Here is a 17,364-nt window from a genome sequence, read left to right as displayed (position 1 = left end):
CACAGGAGGGTAAGCTGGTCATTGAAAGGGCTCCAAGACCCCCAAATCACAGCCAACAGCAGGACCAAGGGAATAAGAACACAGGCTACTCCTGTGCCCCTGCCTCCCACACCTGTCTCATCTAGTTCTCACCACCAGCCTGAGCAGAAGCCGTCGTTATGCTCCTTTTCCAGACTGGCACCAAAGGCGTGGAGAGGGTGAGGGCCCGGCACAAGGTCAAGTAACTATGACTTGTGCTCATTCTGTAGACAGGAAACTGAGGCGCAGAGAGGTGGGCTAATTTGTCCAAGGTTTCTTGAGTAGTAATTACCAGTTTGACTTTGAACCCCAATTGATCTGGCCTCAAGGCCAGTGCTCCTTCCACTACAAGACTCGGGGCCCTGAGACAAGACAGCTCCAACGTCCCTACCAGAAAGTTATTTCCAGGATGTGTTCAATTTCAGATGCTCCCACCCAAGCAGAGATAATAAAGCAAATGACTTGCCTTCATGCTGTACGGCATATAAAGTTTTTTCATGTCCCTTATCTTTAACCCTAACAACAACCTGTGGAGTAAATAGGGCAAGATGACTGTTCTCAGTTTACAGACAAGGAAGCTGATTCTCGGAGAGATTGTATGATGGAAGTCATGGATCTCCTCTTTGCAGAGCAGGACAATAACCCAGAGCCTCTGGGCACCTGGAGAGACCTGTCACCACAATAGCTCCCTCACCTGCCTGTATGGACAGATGGACAAATCCCACATAGCTGGGGCTCTACCCTGTCCACCAAGTTGGCAGCGAGGGCCAACACAGAGGGTGGAACTCAGAGATCCCTGTGCCCTGCTAGCTCCCAGGCACCTGCATACCTCTGACAGTAAACGCGTTAGTACACCCATCAGCCAGCCTCAGTGAGGGCTCACACCACAGCCACACAATCACAGGCTGGCACGTTCGGTGTAGACGGCGGTGGGTGGCCCTCTGCCCTGCAGTTTCCGTCTGCCCTCTGGTCTGCGGAGCGCAGGGGTTTGAAGCCCAGCCCTGACTGCCTAATGGTTCCTGACTTCCCTGTAGCTTGGGGACACAGGTAAGTCAGCTCTTGTTTTTGGGAACTTCAGCCAGGCCAGAAGAAGGGGGGAGGAGTCAGGGAGGGGAGCCAGGACACAGCATGTGGGTAACGGGCTGATTGCTCCTGGTCAGCGAGCAGATCCCTATCAGGAGATCACAGCGTGCGCCATCAAATGCTCCCGCGCAGGGCTCAGCGATGTGCTGAAATACGCCTGACATTTACCCTCTGACCTGCACGGGGTCCCACTCAGAGGGCACTGAGTGCAGACAGCCTGTGCAGCGGGGGAGGTAAGGTGGGGGAGGTGCAGGGTAGTGTCTCCTACTTTCTTCCTTTCCTAATACGTGTTATTGTAGTGGCTGGCCAGGGACCTCCTGCTCTTGCTGCCTAGGTCGGTCCAGAATTGCCCAATAGCTATCTGGAGGACATATTGTTTGGCTCCAGCCCCTCCCTGTACCCAGCTGGGGCACCACCTCTTGGCCCCCTGCTTCCCGGCCTCTCCACCCTCCTCTCAGCTCCCACCACGCCCTGCTTAGGCATCTACCACAGACTCTGCCCAGCCCCTTGTGCCCCAGCCTGGCTCTGCCTGCAGTCCTGGGGTGGCCCACCCCTTCCCGCAGGCCGCTCTGTCCCTGGGCAGGCTACATATAAGCCTGGCTGTGGGGCTAGCTGCCCCAGGTCTGCCTCTTGGGTGTCAGGCCCCAGGCCCCAGGCCCCCCGTGGTTGCTCCTTCTCAGTCCTGCCCCTTCCCTGCTCCTGAATGCCTTCCCCTTCCTCTCAGACCCTGCCATCAGGAGGAAGCCGCTGCCTGCTCCCCCACCCCCACCCCACCCCACAACCCGAGCTGGCTGCAGTCAACAATTGCCCCGACTTTTAGAACAAGTCTGGCATTTTCCTTGGTTTTTGTGAGAGCAGTAGTGGGGTGTCTGGGTGAGTTCTTGTGCTAAACAGATAGAATTTGAAAGTTCTTCTCACCACCCCGTTGCCCTTTCATTGAGTTTGTTGGAGTGGGGAGAGGAAAAGAATAAGAAGTGCAGGAGGGTACAAAGTGAGGAAAGATGGCCGATGAAACGCTGCCATTGCAATGCTCCTGCTGGAGGAAGCTGTGGTTTCCAGTTTGAACACATGTTTTTGGAATAGGGCTTTGCTTTTGGTTTGGGGTTTGAATAGCAATGATCTGATTTGGGATTATAATGGCTAAATCCTGTCTCCTCAGCCACAAACCAATCTGTTTACTGTAGGCTTAGTGGCCTCACCTGCCTTGAACCCAGCGTCCCAGTACACAGAGCAGAATCAGACTGGAGAGCCAGCCTGCTAAGGGCCACACACCTGGTCCTCAGCCCTGTCTCTGGGGAGGTCCCCATAGTGGAGGGCTGTGCCCTCTCTTTACCCAGAACGACTGGGGTCACAGGCTAGAGCATGATCAGAAGCCTTGTGTCCCCATGTTCTGCCTGCCTGGCTTCTCGCTGTCCTCTCTGCTTGATGGAGATTTGTCCTTGTGATGCAGAGACCAAAAAAGATAGAATTCATCTGAGAGATCAAAGCCCTTTCTGATATGAGGTGCCCTGAGCTCCAGCCTTTCCTCAGGTAGAAGCAGAGGGAGGCGCTTGGGGGAGCAGAGCGTGTGCAAAGGAACAGGGACACGTAAGAGTTCTTATTTTTGCAGATCGGGAAACTAAAAGGTAAATGACTTGGGCAAGGCCAAACAGTGATTTCTGGTCGCACTGGGGTTGGAATGTAGCCGTCCTGATCACACACCGTTGCTCTGTTTGTTTTGCCTCTTCCAGAAGCCAGCCGCATGGTTTATTCACCATATTTGGAAAGCTCTTTGGTGTCTGGGCACAGTCAGGCTTAGTTCCTGGTAGGCTTCTTTGGTGCCTGAAATAAAGGAGTTTGGGATGAGGTAAGTTGGGATGGAAGAGACTGGGGGAGGCAGCAGAGCAGAGGGGTCCAGAAGAAGGCCTCAGGGTCTGGGAGGAAGAGAGAGAAAGGGAGGAAGGGAAAAGAGGTTTGGGAAGCATGGCTGTGGTCTTTCACAACCACCTGCACACTGTCCTATCTCCAGAGGGGCCAGGCTGGGACTACGAGCACGACTCCAGCCTACGGAGACCTTGAGAGAGAGTCAGAGCCAGGTCAGAGCTCGATGGGGCTCTCTCCAGCACTCAGTCCCTTTTCTGTCACCTCCTAGATGGGAAGATATTGGAAACAAGATGCCCAAAATAATTGAGGGGGTGAGAAAGAGACTGCAAATCGAGGGAGACCTCTCAAGGCCGGATCAGATCATCTTCCCTGCAGAGGTGGGGTGGGAAGAGAGGGGTCCTGGCTGATAGGGGAAGATGCTCTCTTACCTCCTACATCCCACACAGCTTACACCCATATGCCCATCTATGTCCTTGGGCACATTCTGCAAAGGGGTAAGCGTCCAGAAGGACCAATGCCTGTGAATTTTAAAGTCTACAGACTCTTAGGACAATGCCAGAACACAGACACATGTGCATACATCCCTATTTGGAAACATTGCTGTGATGCACTGATTCATTTCACATAAAACATGCCATGCATACACATGTGTTAAGTAATGTGCACACGCATAGGTGAGAATGTGCACCTGGCTGCATTCCCTTTGTCATGGTCTCTGCTCTCCCCCACTCCTCACCCCCCATGCCCCAACCCCATGCCCCATTTCTACCACCAACTCAGCTTCTCCACCATCTTCCTCTTGGCTTTCCCCAGATCTTTTCAAGAAAGCATGGAGAACCTGAGTTCCCCCATGATGTGAGCGCTTAGGCGGGTTTAAGGATGAGGATGAAGGGGCTGGAGGAAATGAGGGCAGAGGGATGGAGCTACAATTAGGAACTGGGGAAAAGTGCACGATCATTCTGCAACAACCTAGACCTGACCTGTGAAAGCTGAAGGGTCTGTGTGTGCACCTGTGGCTCGTAGACCTTGGAGTAATGGGTTTCAGTTGCAAAGGACCTCGGAGAATTTCTCGGACCAACTGTTCACCAAATAGCCAGCAGCTGGGGCTCCCAGTCAGACATCTTAGCAGTCTACCCTCCTCCCCGAGCTCCCAGGCGGTGCCGTAACGTGTGCTTGCTCCCTTCTGATCTGTCAGCCGCTCCTGTGTAGGCTGTATGAGCTGGCACACAGGGCTCGTGAACCCAGTGACTGGAACAAACTCCAAGCTGAGTGAGCAGTGGTTTTGACCTCGCTGCCCCGTGCCAGCCCTGTCATCACAGCCCCTTGGCCTGCCTAGCCAGCCCTGCTCAGACAACAGAGCTAAGGAGACACCCTCCAAGAGGGGGTAGGGAGTAGGGATGGGGTGATGCAGTAAGCTGAGCAAGGAAACAAAGAGACAGAGACAAGGGAAAGAAGAAAAAGAAAGCTAGGCTTCTACAGAGAGACCACTGAGAGCCATGGACACAGATACACACACACCCCATATCGTACCCACACCACAACCACATACACACGTGCACACACACACTTCACAGACATATACCACAACCACACACACGTACATACACACACATACCTCACACACATATACCACAACCACACACACGTACGTGCACACACATACCTGACACACATACCACAACCACACACACGTACGTGCACACACATACCTCACACACATATACCACAACCACACACACATATGTGCACACACACATACCTCACACACATATACCACAACCACACACACATGTGCACACACACATACCTCACACACATATACCACAACCACACACATGTACGTGCACACACATACCTCACACACATATACCACAACCACACACATATGTGCACACACATACCTCACACACATACCACAACCACACACACACGTACGTGCACACACACATACCTCACACACATGCACTAGCACACAGACTAAGACCAAGTGAGCAGATACAATTGCAGAGAGGTGGTGAGAGGAAAACCACAGGGAAACATAGAAAGACATGGAACAAACAAAAAGAGGGAAAAGACCAGCAAAAAAAAAAATTAAAAAGAAATATATACATATACATATACATATACATATATACGCAATTTTTTGCCCTAAATCAGTGGTTCTCATGGAGAGTAGGTTTTGCTGACCCTCCCGCACCCCCAAAGGAAATCAGGCAATGTTTAAAGACATTATTGATTGTCACAACTGAGCCCAGGGGGATGCCATTGTCACCCAGTGAGTGGAGGCTAAACATCCTACAATGCATAGGAACAGCCCTCACACTAAAGAATTATTTGTTCCAACATATCAGCAGTGCCCAGGTTGAGAAACGGTGCACAAAATGCAGAATCAGCATGAGGCAGCTCCTACACCGCGAAGCCAGGCTGTGCCCGGTCCTGCAGAGACTGACACACACCTACGTGGCATCTCCCTGATGACCTTCAGCCCCCGCCAGTGTGGCCCTCACAAGAGTCCAGTCCTAATCTGGCTGACCCGCCGCCCCCAGCCCCTGCGTTGAATCCTGAGGACCTAACTTTTGCTTCAAGTTCAAGCTCAGCCCAAGGCAGGAAGAGCTGGTCAGCGGTCTTCTGTCATTCTTGACCTCTTCCAGACCCACTCCAGGCCAACCCTCCAGGCCTTCTTCCCCCATGGACGCTGACCTCTTCATTCCCCCAGGGCTGGGTCAGAGACCAACTGCCATGGGGTCAGGGACAGACTGGACGTCAGTCACCTCAAGTCCATATGCTCGTTGTTAAGAGATGGGACCATTGTGAGGGCGAATGACTTGCCCAGAGTCATAAAAGTCGCCTTAAATTTGGAATCTGGGCAGGGGCCTTGGAGAGGGTGTGATGGCAGGTCTGACGGCAGGTCTGACCAGATGAGGTGAGCAACTGTGACCATCATCCCATGGGTTCCAGTCTTGCTCTCACTCCCCTAGTCCCCTGCACCTACAGCCTCCTGTATTTGAACACTCGAGTCTGGGACTCTGGGTTGCAGAACCAACCGAGTCCTCCCCTGTTGGGAGGTGCTGCCCAGCACAGCCTTGGAGTGGGCGAGGGAGCCATGCCGAGCTCTTCAAGAGAGGAGGAGTTCCAGGGCAGCCAGGACCGCTCCTATCCCCTCAGAGCCAGCAATCCTGGAGGTCTAGGGAATGTGACTATAAGGTGTGATGGGAGCTGTGGGAGCAGTGTGACCCAGCACATGGCCCATCTTCCCCACTGTCCAAGCACACGCTATTGGAGCCAAGAGTTGAGAGGTCACTGTTGGCAGAAGCTTGTGTCTGGCAAACTGCCCCCCGCCCCCCAGCCCTTCACACCCATTTTGAGTCTGTTCTAAATTTCCCATTTGTCCTGGTGACCTATGCCTATGCAGGGCCACAGCAGGTGGCAGAAGCTGGGGGAAAAAAAGGAGGTTTGGAATGACTGGCTCCACCTGTAGCCTTCCTCCTCCACGCGCAAATACCTCATTGCCTTGTCCTCGCGCCCATCAGGGACTGAACTGGGGTCTTTGGCTGAAGCCCAACAACACAGAGAAGGTGGGTGGGTCAGCAGGCAGACAAACACTGGCTTAATGGTCGCAAAGGTCCTGGGTTCAAGGTTTGGGTTCTAGCACCTTCCCGTCAACCAGCCTGAACCCAGTGACCCCAGGGTGGGTGGGGAAAGCAGTGAATCGAACTGCACTGTTTGCTCAGGGTGCTATGGCCTGGCCTTGGGCCCAACAGCTGGAACAGGTGGCCTGCTTTCCCTTCAGATTTGAGGGAGGCCCTCCTACACCCCACCCACAGAGACGCCCCACCCTGCCCCTAAGCTTCTTTCCCCCTACACACAGTCACACTCTCACACACATATACACACACATGCTCACACATGCACATATCACACACACATACACACTCTACTCACTGGGTCCGTCAGCCCTCTGAATCAGGGACACGTAGGACAAAAACAGACTGGTGCTAGTGGGTGACCCACGTGTACCTGAGACTCTAAATGCCCACTCAGGCCCCAGGCCACCGGCCCCTGGTTGCCATGGGACTTTGCATAAGCCAGGGCCTCTGTTTCTTTCCAGTGTACCTTGTTTCCCTGAAAATAAGACCTAAGTGATCTTCACACAGCCTCCCAGCTCACTCATATCGGGATTGTATGTCGTCAGACCAGGACGGGCTGTGCTTTCTGCCATCCTCCTTCACCGTGACTGAGCAGGTCCCTTCCCCTCCCTGGAACTCTATTTGCCAGTTGCAATGAGGGAGTGAGTCTGAATCGGGCCTCTGCCACTAAATGGCTGTATGACCCTGCGTGATTCACTTTGCCATTTTGAGTTTTGTTTTCTTCCCTTATCAGTAAAATGCAGATAATAATACCTGCCTCACAGGTATGACGTGAGCTTACCTGGGAATACTTAGTAGTTAAGGGCCCAGCAGACTATAGAGAGCAGGCAAAGAAGTGTTGCTTCCACTAAGTATTTGCAATTTTGTATAACTTAGCAGAGTTCCTTGTTCATCTGAAATTCAAATTGAACTAGGCGCCCTGTATTTTATTTGGCAAGCCACTACATGTATGTCATGCTAGGGAGGGTCTTTAGAGGTTCATAGGGTCTGCAACGTGTCCAGGGGCCAAATCCTGCCCACAACTCCATATTACGCACTAGCCCATGAGCTAAGAATGAATTGTACTTGAAAGGGCTGTAAAACAGAAGAAGAAAAAGAATGTGTGTCAGAAACTGTATGCCTGGGCTTGCAAAGCTTAAAATATTTACCTTTACTATCTTGGCCGTTTACAGAAGTTTTGCTAACCCACCGTTGATGAGGGAACTGAGAGTTTTCCATGTTTGTATACGTGTTCTGGGCCAGGTGAGAGATTAAGCTGGAAGAGTCAAGAGAAGCTGGTTCCCCAGAGGAGGTGCAGGAAAGGGGGGAGGGCCGGGTGAGAAAGGTGGGCCCACTCACTGCTCAATCCCCTCAGACTGACTCCTCTCTCCCCACTCACTGCCATGCGTCTCTCAGCCTCGTCTGATCTGTCCAGGTCTTTCTATAAATGTCACCAGTCCCAAAGTCCAGGGGAGGTCTCTCCAGTCTCTTTGAAGGCCTCCCCTCCCTGGACTGGCCTGGGGGCAGGGAGAGACCTCAGGAAGGAGCTTACGCAAGGCCCAGATGGCAGGCAGCTCTGCTGGCCTGTCTCTTTAAATCTCAGGTAATTTGGGAGGAGGGAGGGGAGTTTGTCTGCACAGCTCCCCAGGAGCTCCTGCAGGAGGAGCCCAGAGAGGGAGTCCCAGCTCTTCCAAGTGTAACAAATTCAGAGTCCTCTGCAGTCTGATTGGGGCGCCTCCCAAAGACTCCTGCGGGGGCCAGGGAGGTAGGAGATGGGACCGCTACAGGGAGAGGGCAGGCCAGCCCTTGGGGAGGGCACTGTGGCCCCCAGGCTGAGTCCAGTCCAGGTGTGGCCTTGTCCTCAGCCCCACAAGGAGCCCGCTCTACACGACATGGGGTTGCCGCTGCCCAAGAAGAAGGGGTTCGTTCTCTGCCTGTGGAGCAAGTTCTGTAGATGGTTCCAGAGACAGGAATCATGGGCTCAGAGTCGAGATGAGCAGAACCTGTTGCAGCAGAAGAGGTAAGCCTCAATCTGCTGCCTCTGCCCGCCCCCAGGAGTGTCCCTCACCCCCTTCCCTTCCTTACCCTCCCGCCTCCCCCCTCATCCCTCTCATCTTTGTTTGGCACCTCTGTCTGGACAGACTGTGCTTCCAGGCCTGGCTCCTTGGGAGCATTTTGTCTCAAGAGTCTTGGCCTGTGGGGCCCCAGGATACCAGGTGGAAGAGGAGGGGCTGGTCTGGACACAGGTGTTTGCTATCTTTAAGACCCAGTGCAATTATGCAGGCTTCTTGTGAGTATGGTTGACCCTTGAACAATGGGGGGGGGCGGGTTAGGGGCGCTGAGCGTGTGCAGCGGAAAACCCACGTATCACTAGGGTCAGCCCTGTGCATACGCAGATGCCCAACGGCCAGCTGCCCCGGGACAGTGCAGGTTTCAGCTGTGAGGGTTGACGGGATGGGGGTCAATTGAACTGAGCGGGGCAACTGAAAAAAAAACTCCAGTTGTAAGTGGTCCCACGCAGTTCAAACTCAAGTTGTTTAAGGGTCGACTACTCCCCTAAGGCCGGGCTCCCTGCTGGGCCTTGGAAGCACTGTGGCATCATGGAACCTCCACCAGAGAGGTGCTGGTGGGTCAGAAGAATGCTTTATATCTCTACTCCCTGCCCTTGGAGCAATCTCTCCGGCAGAAACATGTAGCACATATACAGACACGCATGGGAATGAATGAATGATTGAATTAAGCAGAGAGGATCTGCAGACTCTAGAAACCCCCAAAGAAGACAAAAGGTAATCATGGTGATCATTCCCATGCATTTATTGCATCTGCCATTGACCATGGTCCTGCGATAGGCCAGACCCTGGGGATGAAGACTAACAAAGCTGAGTGAGACTTTTTTATTGTTTAGAATTTATTATTTTCTATTGGGGGAGAGGGGCATGGGCAACTGGCCAAAATATGCTTAGGACAGAGGCTCATCCACTCCTGCATCCAGATTATAAACTTTGAGAGGCTGTAGAGTTTGAGCCCTAAGGAAATCTCACGTGTTGCTTCCAGCCCCTAAAAACTTCCCTGAACTCATGTGATGCTCTCCCTGCCTCCACCCTCACCAGCACCCCCGTGACAGCTTGGAGAGGACGGGAGATGAAGGAAGCTTGAAGCCCTCCCTGTGTGTGGTGTCCTCTCCAGAGTCTCTGTGGATTACCCCACCCACGTGGGGGTGAGCCTGAAGGGAGTCCTCCTCTTGGGGTTTTCCCTGGGCCCCTAAGAGGGCAGACACTATGTTTATTCATAGGGGAAAGCCTAAGGTTTTGTGTCTGAGGGACTTTCTCCACCTGCAAATGCAGGGGCTTGCTTGAGCTCGACCAGGAGGGAGACTAAGAAGCCACCTGCAGCTCCTGTGGTTTTTCATTTCTCAAGGATTCTGGGCTGGGGATGTGCTCCTTTTCTCAGTTTTGGCTTCCTGTCTCTCACACCAGCCGCCCACCTCTGTCCCCCGGGCCTGGGAGAGTGGGGGCTGAGCACATGTTTGGCTGATGACATCTTGAGGCAACAGAATGGTATTGTTGTTGCAGACTAGGCCCTCACTGGCCCCACGCATCCCCTCCCACTCCTAGGACCCCAGGGCTGGGGAGCCAGGCATAGAGCACAGAAAGGCCTGGGGGCTTGGAAGGGGTGGTAGAGGTTCCCTGTGTGCCCAAGTGAGGCGCAGACAGAGTGAGGGCCCACAGGGAGTGGGCGGCTTTCACGTGCCTTTTCTGCCGTTTCTTCTTAAGACCAGCTGGTGGGCCTCCTCTTGTGCCTTGGGCTAGAAAGGCCTGATGTCACCACTTTGTTCCCTGAGCTCTCCCCTGACTCCATAGCTCCTCGGTCCTTTTCTTCCCAAACACCAGGAGCCTGGAGTATTGTCTACGCTCTGGGCTGGCAGTCCCAGGAAGGACCCTGAAATGGCCAGGGAGGGGAGTGGCCTAGGCTGTGCAGTCACCCAGCCTAAGGGGAGATGCGGGCAATTAGATAAATATGAGGTAACCATGTAGTATGAGGACAGTATGGTCAGGTCAGGAGGTGAGCTGATGGAAGAGAGCAGGAAGCCATGTAAGCACCAATCTTATATAATCCCCAACCCAGCTGGGGGAGGGAGGGCCTTTATCCCCTGTGAAGGAGGCAGGCCCAGAGTGAGCAAGTGGTGAAGTCAGGATTTGTGCCCAGGGCTCAGAGGGGGATTCTGGGTGGGGCTGGGGGGATGGCAGGGCCATGGGGCATGGTCCAGGGAGAAGGGAAGACTTTATGGTCTCTCCAGGACGGCATTCCACTTTCTCGCTGGTAGGCTTTGCCCGGGTCTCAGTCACGCAGCCCCCTCTGCACAAATCAGCATCATTGCCATCCAAGCTGAAATCTCTCCCCTTTCTCTGGCATCAGCTCTCCCTGGGTTCTGAAATGTCTTCTTTCCTGATGTTCAGTGCACTAAACGTTTATTGTGCACTAAACGTTTATTGAGCAGAAAGCTCTCTGCTAGGTTTGCAGGACATGAACAGGCCACCTTCCCCACTGTCTCAGAGCTCACGTTCTCATGGGCGAAATACGCCAATACACACCTACTTGGGGATGCTTGGCGAGTGTCCTAAGCTGGGAGTCAGCTGTGTCATAGTTGCACAGAGGGGGACGCTGCGGTATCTGATTGCGGCTGGTGAAGGGTGTGCTGGACAGTTTCCAGCCACTGGCTCACCTGACCCCCTTGCTGGCACCTTCTCCCTCCCACTAGTGAACACTGGAGGTTCTCCTCTGTGTACATGTAAATGCTTGTGAAGTAACATGTCTGTGAAAAGGAAGCCCTGGGACTCTCCAGCATATCAGGACTCCCTGGCTTAGTAAATGCACACACTTGCGTACTTGCAGGCACAAGTGTCTACCTACGCACGTGACAGAGTTGTGGCAGGTAGAACGGCAGCCCTGCTCCAAGTCTGGAAATAGCCACTTTCCTGGAAGCGTTGAATCTCATCTCATTGCCAAGAACCTGACCTGGAGGGGGGGCGGCCACAGGTAACCAGTATGTTCCTCCTCCCCACGCATGGCTGCTGCTTCCTTCATCTGTGGTCACTGCTCCGGGCTGGCCCCCTCCCCCGAGAAAAACTGGGAAGAGTCATAGAACTAGAAGAACCACATAATTTAGTGGTGAAAGCCTGAGGCTAGGTTCTTGGCTAAGCATTCTGCCTGTAACTCTATGTGATCTTCGGGCAAGGATTTGGCGATTCTGCCTCAGTTTCCTTTGCTGAAAAATGAGAGAATTATTCAGCCTGTGTGGCAGGGCTGTAAGGAGCAAAAGGGATAGAAAGCAAGATGCTGATTTAGAAGCTGAAAAGCACATTTAACCAATAGGATTACTGTGATGAAAAAACGCACAGTAGCTAAAAGGCAACTTCCATGATGGCAGGAGCTAGAGGAGTTGTGAACTACCTCCTGTGAGAACCGTATCCATCCCAGAACCGTACTCTGAGCTGCCATGTTGTCTGTGCCCTCCCCATCCCAAACGGCACCCTCCTCGGAGAGGGTGCCTATGGAGAAACCAGGAGGACCCACACATGTCTATCCAGTCTCCTAAGCCTCTTTTAACGCCATTTCCAATCTTGATTAACACAAGAATGGGGACAGAGAAATGACAAATGAGGCACTAGTCCCAGCTCTGCCTGTGACTTGTTAGGACAAGTCATTTCAGGACTCCAGGCCTCTTTCTCCATCTGTCACATGAACAGATTAGACTAATTTTCTAGGGACTTCCCTGCTCTAAAATTCTGGTTTGATTTCTCCTGAAGACACTCTTGATCCTGCCTAGTTTCCCAGTGACCCAATGCAAGACTTCACTCGTGTACCCTGCACACACATGTGCGTGCGCACACACAGGCATGTACACATGCTCAGGGATGGAGGAAACGAGGATGGGTGGCGGGAAGTATGAGAAGAAAGTGAGAGATCCTCATTTGGTGGCTAGAGGGAACCCTGAAGGGAAGATAAATGATTTGTTTATGCCATACAAAAAGAAGAAAAAAAGAAAAGTACCAGGTTTTATGCCAGGAATCCTGTAGTAGGGTTTCCACCAGTCTAATATGGAACTAGACCGTGCTATTTGATTAATAATTGCCCAGCAAAATGAAACAGTCCAAATCCTGCAAACGTCTTTCGTGTTATTATAATTTCAGGTTTGCTCTATAATTTCTTGTTGCTACTTAATGAGTGGGTGCTTAAAAGTCTTCACCATTTTGTTTCATGATTTTTAAAAAAATAATTAAAAAAAATTTATTGGGGAGTATTGGGGAACAGTGTGTTTCTCCAGGGCCCATCAGCTCCAAGTCGTTGTCCTTCAATCTAGTTGTGGAGGGCGCAGCTCAGCTCCAAGTCCAGTTGCCATTTTTAATCTTTAGTTGCAGGGGGCGCAGCCCACCATCCCATGCGGGAATTGAACCGATGACCTTGTTCTTAAGAGCTCGAGCTCCAACCGACTGAGCCATCCGGCCACCCCCTTGTTTTGTAAGAAAACATGTATAGGGCATTTCTCACTGTTTTTAATATGAAGTATCCTTTTTTTAAAAAAAGTGGATAATGAATAATTATATCTCTGAGTCAATATACCTTGGCACGATTGACATGTTGGGCAGGAAAATTCTTTGTTATGGGAGGCTGCCTGTGTGAGATGCTTAACAGCACACACCCCCCCCCCCACCCGCTACCCACCAGAAGCCAGTAGCACCCCTTCCCCCAGCTGTAACAATGGGAAATCTCTCCAGACATTGCCAAATGTCTTGGAGAGGGGGCCAGGGATCACCCCTGGTTGAGAACCACTACTCTAATCCACTTTTGTAAATAGGGGTTCCTGGTAGTAATGTGAAGTGTTCTATTAAGTAAAGTGAAATTTTCCCCTGGAAAGGAGAGAGTATAATCTCACCATTCAAACAGGAAGATACTTCTTCAGTATCTCCCCTTCTTCCTGCCCTAGGGAGGTGTCTGGCGGAGATGTGGTGAAGATGTGTAGATTTTGCTCCAGATCTAAACTTCTGTGCTGAGTTGCTATGGAAGAAACTACCCGTGCCTCAGGCACAAGAATCGTTGGATGGGTCTGTTCTTGCACCTTTTGTTATGAGGGCCAAGAGTAGTCAGAGTTCTGGGGTCCCCCTTACCACCCAGAATGTGAGCAAGGGCTTCCTCTGCTGTCCCCTTGTGGCCTATGATGCTATTGCAAGTAATGACTCAGCCTAATCCCCTCAGAACCACCCAAGTGCCGTCCCCCTTTTTGCTGAATTCTGGAGTTTGCCAACCAGAGGAGGTTTTGCAGCTCTCTACAGACCTTGCTGGGTCGGGTCCTAAGCTGGTTCTTCACCCAGAGTGTGGTCTGACTTGGGTTGCCAGATAAAATACAGGACACTGTGTTAAATTTGAATTTCAGATAAACAATAAGTTATTAGTATAAGTATGTCACAAATATTGCACGGGACAGACTTACACTAAAAACAGTATTTGCTTCGTATCTAAAATTCAAATCTAACTGAGCATCCCGTATTTTATTTGGTAGATCTGGCAAGCCTGGGTTGGACTGTAAGTAGCACCTTGACCCTCCTAAATGCACTAGGGTCATCAACAGAGGCAAGAAAAGAAGCACAGAGAACGTCTGTGGGGGACATTTACTGGCTTTCGTGATGTGTGGGGACCAAAAGGGATATCTATCTATCTATCTATCTATCTATCTATCTATCTATCTATCTATGTATCTATGTATCTATATACCTTATGGTATATATATGTATATACCATATATATATGTGTGTGTGTGTGTGTGTGTGAGTGTGTATGTGTGTATATATATATATATATATATATATATATATATATATATATATATCTTGGTCTGCCACCAACTAACCTCCCCACTCATACCCTAGGAGGCAGGGAGCTATTGACAAAGCTAGAAATTGGACAAGGATCCATCTTTAGCTTTGCCATTCCGTTTCACACATTTAGTCCAAGTGGGGCACAAAACTAGAAGCTAATTGGAGGAGGGCAGGGAAAGGATACAGTGATGAGAAAATGGCCGATCTCTGCCTTCTAGTAGCCCTGGTATAGAGGAAGAGGCAGACACCAATCCTTCCTGGGGAGGGCTGTGTGTGTGCTTGCGTGTGTGTGAATAGTGCTGGCTCTAGAATATGTACAGAGGAGAGTTTGGGCCAAAATGTGAAGCTACTGCTGCTGGTGGTGCTGGTGGTGAAGGGGGGTTGGGAGGAAGGTATAACAAACTTGTTTTGCAGCTATGTTTGCATACCAAGCATACTATTTTTTACTTAGATTATATGTTTGCTTAAGGTTGGCTTAGGGGGTGGCCAATGAAAATAATAAGGAGAGACGGTAAAGCCAAACCACCTTTTGGCACTGCTACTAATTCATTCATTTTACAGAGGTTGGGAATGTCTACCATATGCTGCGCACAGATCCCAGGAACACAGAGGAGACAATGAATGGGGTGGGGGTAGGGGTTAAATTTCAGCCGGGAGGAGCGTTAGGGCGCAGGCACAGAATGGCATGCTCTGGGGCAGTGAGGCCACAATGCTGCGTGGGAGGAAGAGAGCGCGGGAAAGTAATTGTACAAAGACTGTGAAGGACCTCTGGGTTCCTTCTCCTTGACCATTTAAGGACCCATTGGACCTTCGTAAGCTGTGATTGCATTGGCCAGCTTTGGGAAGAATGGACTGGGGAAACTAGTTACGAGAGTATTTTGCTAACTTTGGGCTAGAGAATGAAGACATTGATTAACGAGGGGCAGACAGGATGAGGAGGTAGGGATTGAACAGAGAGAGAATTAGATGATGAATTGGCAGGGCCGATATGGAATGAGGGACGCCAGTATTCCGGGACATGGGAGTCTGCAGCTCATTCCTACCTGTCCGATCACCCTCCTACCCCCAGTGCTGGAATTGATTTCCTGTCACCGTATGGCAGTGCATGAGCTCCTATCTGGGTCTTTTTATTTGTCACATAATTGGCCATCTCTGAATAAGTAGGGTTATTTCATTCGCTCCTCTCGAAAGACCAAATGGCTCTGGGCCGAGAGAGAAAATTGAATGAAAGGGGTCTTATGTGTCTTGGTTGGAGTCAGTTCTGATTTTAAAAAAGGTTTTTATGTTCATCGTAGGAATAAAACTCGAGAGAGGATTTGGGGAGGCAACAGAAGAACATTTTTGCTGAAAGCAAGTGAGAAGCAGCTAGGAAGCAGGAAGAGACTAAGGGGCCAGGAAAACAAAAAAGATGTTCTGTTGCTTCTGGATTGAGGCCTGGAGCTGGTGCTAGAGGGAGGAAAGTGCCAGGATCAAAGAGTTTTGTTGAGGTCTAGGAAGGAGAGCATCACAAAACAGGGAGACAATCTGCTAACGTCTACAAGTTGACTTCCTCTACAAATAAGCCAGAGGAATTCCTTGTACTACTAGTCCTTGAAAACAAGGCTTATCATGGAGGGTAATCTCAGGACACTTGGTGAAGCTGATTCAGGGCTGTCCAGAAGTCAGTAGGTCAGGAGGTGAATGGGTGTTTGAGTAAGACTTCTCCCGCCCATACCTGATATGTACTGATAACACATTCACACACATTCTAGGGCCCGTACGTGGGGGTAGGGAACCACTCACTGACATTCTCCCACACAAGGGAAAAGGGGGAAAGTTGCTTTGGATCGAACGGAATGGTCAGGAAAAAAGAGATCAGGCAACCCATTTGCACCCCAATGGCCTCACTTCCCTGGACCAGGGACCTTGGGGTTCATTGTCACCGAGGTACATGTGTTTGTATATGACGGAGCAAAGCCATCACCCCTCGTTCCACTACTGGGCATGCTCACTGTCACCCCCTTTCTGATCCCATTCCCTTGTAGGATCTTGGGGTGTCCCCTCCTTCTAGCAGCCAAAGAGAACGATGTCCAGGCTCTCAACAAGCTGCTCATGTACCAGCCCTGTGAGGCACACCAAAGAGGTAAGGAAGGAGCAGAGCCTGCAGTGCTGCCCTCCTCCTGGGCCAGCCCATGCCTGTGGCTCCCCAGCATAGCCCAGAACCTTCTGCTGTGGGCCCCCAATCACTACTGTCCCTATTCCCCTGCTCAGAGGCGCCCCATGCCTCTTCTTTCTGTCAATGCCAGGAGCCCTGGGGGAGACAGCGCTGCACGTAGCGGTCCTTTATGACAGCCTCGAGGCGGCCATGGTGCTGATGGAAGCAGCCCCGGAGCTGGTCAAGGAGCCCATGACGTCTGAGCTGTATGAGGGTGAGGAGCCAATGGGCTGGTGAGGGAGGGAAGGGGAGGCCTGTTGGGTATTTCAAGCCTACCTCTGTGGTGGGTAATTTGGGGAAAACAAAGGGGGCATCTGAGCCCCCCTACTCTTTATATCCCTTTTCCATCTCCTTTGTCCTCCTTACTGTACATCATTCGGGCACCAACCCCCTGAAGTGGAGAGGCCAGGAGAGTGGGCAGCAGCTGGGGCCCCTGGGCACCCTGCCCATCCCAGGGCTTTCTGTCCCCACCCCTCAGGCTGCCCTGGTGTAGGACCCTGTGTAGATGTGGGGGCCCCTGCAGGATCTTGGGAACAGACCCATGACTGAGAGCTCCCCCTGAACCAGGTCAGACAGCACTGCACGTTGCCATTGTGAAACAGAACATGACCTTGGTGCAAGCCCTGCTCGCCCACGGGGCCAGCGTCTCTGCGAGAGCTACAGGCACAGCTTTCCACCTCAGCCCCCACAATCACCTCTACTTTGG

At 51.6% G+C, this 17,364-nt stretch overlaps 1 protein-coding gene across 6 annotated transcripts in view; it reads left to right on the top strand.

Annotated features, from left to right (window-relative positions):
* The first annotated feature begins 851 nt into the window (after positions 1-851).
* Positions 852-17,364, top strand: part of LOC308493026 (transient receptor potential cation channel subfamily V member 6-like) — a 23,234-nt gene continuing 6,721 nt past the window's right edge. For 2 of the 6 annotated variants that reach the window (XR_013992598.1, XM_081038644.1), the window contains exons 1-4: positions 8,210-8,610; positions 16,489-16,586; positions 16,750-16,872; positions 17,226-17,363. Coding sequence is in view for 4 of the 6 variants with exons in the window: in XM_081038644.1 (XP_080894770.1) it covers positions 8,363-8,610; positions 16,489-16,586; positions 16,750-16,872; positions 17,226-17,363 (607 nt within the window). In the remaining 2 variants the exon portion in view is untranslated. Of the gene's footprint in view, positions 1,066-2,831; positions 2,948-8,209; positions 8,611-16,488; positions 16,587-16,749; positions 16,873-17,225; position 17,364 lie in introns of those variants that run through there. The other 4 variants (XM_081038647.1, XR_013992599.1, XM_081038645.1 and 1 more) reach the window with 4 other exon arrangements.

Source organism: Rhinolophus hipposideros, assembly GCF_964194185.1.
Source record: "Rhinolophus hipposideros genome assembly, chromosome: 25".
Classification (NCBI taxonomy): domain Eukaryota; kingdom Metazoa; phylum Chordata; class Mammalia; order Chiroptera; family Rhinolophidae; genus Rhinolophus; species Rhinolophus hipposideros.
The sequence above is the reverse complement of the archived record's forward strand: the minus strand, read 5'-3'. Positions and strand labels throughout refer to the sequence as shown.